The sequence below is a fragment of the Carassius gibelio genome, chromosome B15 (assembly GCF_023724105.1).
Source record: "Carassius gibelio isolate Cgi1373 ecotype wild population from Czech Republic chromosome B15, carGib1.2-hapl.c, whole genome shotgun sequence".
Classification (NCBI taxonomy): Eukaryota; Metazoa; Chordata; class Actinopteri; order Cypriniformes; family Cyprinidae; genus Carassius; species Carassius gibelio.
The window spans coordinates 20936804-20941528 of record NC_068410.1 but is presented as its reverse complement, the minus strand read 5'-3'; the positions used below and the strand labels follow the sequence as shown (position 1 = coordinate 20941528).

Here is a 4725-nt window from a genome sequence, read left to right as displayed (position 1 = left end):
AAATAAACATAAATAAATATTATTAAACACAAACTTTTTCCTCAGATATACACAATTCACATAAGTCATACTTCTCAGATAATAAATAAATAAATAAATAAATAAATAAATAAATAAATAAATAAAATAAATGGAAACCTGTGCAATTATACATATATTACATATCTATGTTCACTATATATAGCAATACCTGGCAATTAAGCATCTTTGGCACTTAGAAAATTAAAAAAGAAAGTTAAAACCAATAACTGATAAATAAAGAAAAATAAAATAAAAGAACAAATAGCATAGGCAAACCAATGAGAAGTAGATTATTTGTGTCTTTGTTTTATGTAAAAATAGACAGACATATTTTCTTTGTATGTTAAATGGTGAGATAACTGATAAGAATTATCTTGACCAAATTGATTAAAAAAGGGATGAAAGTATAATTGTGCAAGTGCCTTTGCTAAGAAAACTAAATCAATCAATTCAACTTTCCACCACAGAGATTATGGTGCAGTCTGGTTAAAGTGCACAAGAGGTATTTGATCACATGCCTTACCTCTGTCCCACTCATGCTGGAACTGCCCCTTTACTGCTCTGCCTCCACTTCATATATAGAGAACACAGAATAAAGAGTCATGGAACTGAGAGAACATAGAAAGATATAAACTGGACTGTAAGCAACATTTTACCGAAGAGAGATGGAACTCTCTAGCTCACTGGTGTTGGCTTTAGTCTTGGCTGTGTTGATGTTCATCTGGTGGAAGAGGAAGGCGAGTGGACTTTCTTTGCCCCCGGGGCCACTGGCACTGCCACTGATTGGCAACTTACCAATCATGGACAAGCGTGCACCCTTTAAAAGCTTTATGCAGGTAAAAGAAGTAGCAGCACTATGTATCTCTGAATGTTATTCTTAAAATATAAGCATGTTAATTGCTTCTTATTGAAAAGTTGATGCATTTTGGTTTTGGCAGATTTTTTTTACCAGTGCATCAAAGCAGAGTTGTCATTGTTGGATTAAGCTGTGACACAGAGAGATTTAATTGTTCTTTGTGAAACTGTCATCTGTTTTCAGTGGAGCAAAACCTATGGTTCTGTGATGACAGTGTACCTCGGGCCTCAAAGAATGGTGGTTCTGGTCGGTTATGATACAGTCAAAGAGGCTCTGGTGGACCAGGGAGAGCACTTTACAGGCCGAGCACCTATTCCCTTTCTGATCAAAGTTCTAAGAGGCTACGGTGAGATTAATGTTAATTTTCCTTGTCCGGCTAATTGAGTTAATTCTAAATTTCGATACCTCTTACGTGTTTGCAGGTTTGGTCATCAGTAATGGAGATCGCTGGCGTCAACTAAGGCGGTTCACTCTCACCACACTGAGGGATTTCGGAATGGGACGCAAACGAATGGAACAGTGGATTCAAGAAGAGAGCAGACATTTGCTGAAGAGCTTTGAGGAAACCAAATGTAAGAGAAGACAGCATATGACATTTCCACCTCTTGAGTTCAGTACTACTGCAGTTATACACATTCTGCAGTCATGGCTGTCAGTGCTGTGTGATATCATTTTTTCTCCTCCAGCAACACCAGTTGACGCAGCCTTCTTCCTGAGCCGGGCTGTGTCCAATGTGATCTGTTCATTGGTGTTTGGCCAGCGCTTTGATTATGAAGACAAAAACTTCCTGCACTTGCTCCAGATCATCTCCAGGCTCCTGCGCTTTATCAGCAGCCCCCAGGGTCAGGTGAGCAGATGGGACAGTCTGGGACAGGTTATGGAGCAAGAAAGATAAGCTCAAGAAATCACAAAATATCCTTTCAGGTTTAAAGAAAAAAGTAACAGGTTGCTAACAGGGCTTCTTATAGGACTTTCTAAAATAAATGATAAACTGATAAAAACATGGAAGCAAATTGGAATGTACAGGGTGTGACAAAATAGCCAAGGCTAATAACTAGTAACTTGGTTGATCTTTAAAGAATGTGAATGTCTCCTTAACTAATTTTTCAACCCCAACAGCTGTACAACGTCTTCCCTAGACTAATGCAACTCTTGCCTGGCAGACATCATGCCATGTTTAAAGAGATAGAAGACATCAAAGCCTTCATCTTGAAAAAAATCAAGGAACATGAGCAAAATTTGGATTTAAGTGACCCAAAGGACTTTATTGACTGCTTTTCTATCAAACTCAAACAGGTATCGAAAGATTTTCTTATTTTCTTATGTCTTCTGTTTAAATTATTACCTATTATTCAGCAAAGTATACCATTTATTTTATGTTACTTTATGTTGTAATATAGGAGAAACACAATCCTGACACAGAATTCCACAAGGATAATATGTTGGGGACCGTTTTGAATCTGTTCATAGCTGGTACAGAGACCACCAGCACAACTCTCAGATATGCCCTGATGCTTCTTATCAAGCACCCCAAAATACAGGGTATGTAAGAGATACGTAGGGACTACAGTGGCCCTAATTGCTGTTAAGTGCACACTACAAGACTATGAATCACAGTCCTCAGTCCCCAGTCTCATATTATGTCATGTTGGTGCACATACAAAACAAGAATATAGATAAGTGTCCATTTATTTATTTATTTTTATTTTATTTTTAAAATAAAAACTTTGGCTTTCCAAATTCTCTCTCTCTTTCTCTTGCACTCTTTTACTGTTTCATAGTTTGACAAGTTGAAGTTCACAATTAATTTCCTGCTTGTAAGGACAGTGTGTACACATGGAGAGTAATCCACCAGATTTCAAATATTTTTGTTCAAGCAAAATTGTAGCATCTTTGTTACAAGAGCATCGGAAACAGTCATGTGGTATGATAACTGATTTATTGTGTAAAATTTTAAACAAAAATCTTGCATTTGTTGTGTTTGTATTTTTACAGGAACACTTTTAGCTATTTTTATCTGGAGTTTAATTATTATTTTTATCTGTTGCACATTTGTTTTATTGTTATTATTATTTAGCTCACATTTATTGATCATATATAAGAAAAGCAATTTTTATATATTTCAGAGCGAATGCAGAGGGAGATTGACAGAGTTATTGGACAGAACAGAATCCCTACAATGGATGACAGGAAGTCCCTCCCCTTCACTGATGCTGTGATTCATGAAGTACAGCGTTATCTGGACATTATCCCACTAAATGTTCCCCATTATGCCACACATGACATCACATTTAGAGGTTACATAATACCAAAGGTAGGAATGAACACATACAGTGGTTAACTTCTCTTATCTTCCAGATTACTAGATTATTATGTCCTACAATGGCACAAAATGCCCCAAAATATTTCCTAATAATCTCTTGTCAATGCAGTGTGCTCAGTGTGGTTATTTTGTGTATATTTAAATAGATTTTTTTCTCCCCCAAGGACACAGTAATTATTCCCATGTTGCACTCTGTCCTAAGGGATGAGGAACAGTGGGAAACCCCTTGGACATTTAACCCAGAGCACTTTCTGGATGACAATGGCAACTTTAAAAAGAATCCAGCATTTATTCCCTTTTCTGCAGGTAAAGTATGTGAAGTTCCTCATGTGAAAGTAGAGTTAATCAAAGTTCTTTCAAAAATACATACTCACACACACACACACACACACACACACACACACATATATATATATATACAAGATTTGGTAACAATATAGCATAATGAGAGATTTACAAGGAATATTTTAAAGGCCAGTCATTTTTGACCAATATCACAAAATCAAGTAAAGGATTTTCAGCACACCACCTATTTAAAGCACACCTCTAGAATTACAGAACAGAATCCTAACAATTAGGGTACCATAACTTTTAGCATAAATAGAATTAATGATCAGGATCTTTTATTCTGTCTTGCATTTTTGCAGGTAAACGCTCTTGTGTGGGTGAGTCTTTGGCTCGTATGGAGCTCTTTCTGTTCATCGTGTCTCTGCTTCAGAAATTCAGTTTTAGCAGTCCAAAGGGTCCGGATGGAGTAGACACCAGTCCTGAACTTAGCAGTTTTGGCAACATGCCTCGATTCTATGATCTTATTGCATCCCCCCGCTGAGAAACCGAGATATTGCACCTTCTCTCATTTTACAAAATGTGGACGACAAAGCCATCTTTCTTTGAAGACTCTATGCACATTAATGCACATTTAAAGTGAATGAGATAAAGACAATAATATATTTCTGCATAAACTCACAATATAAACAGGTCATTTACTCAGATGCTCATTTACTGCATTTGAAAGCCATTTACAGATAATTCACACTTCCCTTTATTTGATCATTATTATATTTGTGTTAATGTCACATACTATGCTGAGATGGAATTATTTAAATATTTGACTTGCCAAATTGATCAAATAAATAAAAATAATAATCAATTTGTCTAAACTCACTTGTCATTCCATGATTTTGATTCTTTAAATATTCTCTGATGGAACAGACTTTTCCAGCAAACTGATGTAAAATGATTTTTTTTGTACTTGACTGTGTCCAAATTCCTTAAATGTGGGTGTCACAGCAGGTCAGGCAAAATGAGGAGAGGCAATCATATTGCATCACTTTATTACAAACAAAACAAATCCAAAAATAAACAATGATGAAGAAAATGGGAGAAATAATTAAATTAACTGCAGGCTTGATATTCAAAGGAATAACAAGACGTCAGCAAGAAACAAGTGAGACTCATTAACTATGACAACATACTGATGACAAAAACAAATAAAACAGGAAGACAGGGGTGTGCAAACAACCCA

General features: G+C 36.0%; 1 protein-coding gene across 1 annotated transcript; it reads left to right on the top strand.

Annotated features, from left to right (window-relative positions):
* The first annotated feature begins 589 nt into the window (after positions 1 to 589).
* LOC127972826 (cytochrome P450 2G1-like) lies at positions 590 to 4360 on the top strand. The gene is made up of 9 exons (XM_052576648.1): positions 590 to 857; positions 1061 to 1223; positions 1300 to 1449; positions 1564 to 1724; positions 1997 to 2173; positions 2278 to 2419; positions 3004 to 3191; positions 3365 to 3506; positions 3848 to 4360. Exons 1-9 carry the CDS (start codon positions 687 to 689, stop codon positions 4027 to 4029), a joined length of 1476 nt encoding a protein of 491 aa, XP_052432608.1. The 5' UTR covers positions 590 to 686; the 3' UTR covers positions 4030 to 4360.
* The last annotated feature ends 365 nt before the right edge of the window (positions 4361 to 4725 follow it).

Bases quoted from the DNA above. Each gene is read 5' to 3' on its own strand.
- LOC127972826 (XM_052576648.1), top strand. From the start codon at position 687: ATGGAACTCTCTAGCTCACTGGTGTTGGCTTTAGTCTTGGCTGTGTTG. The intron at 1,450-1,563 runs GTAAGAGAAGAC...TTTCTCCTCCAG, and splicing joins GAGCTTTGAGGAAACCAAAT to CAACACCAGTTGACGCAGCC. The intron at 2,420-3,003 runs GTATGTAAGAGA...TATATATTTCAG, and splicing joins CAAGCACCCCAAAATACAGG to AGCGAATGCAGAGGGAGATT.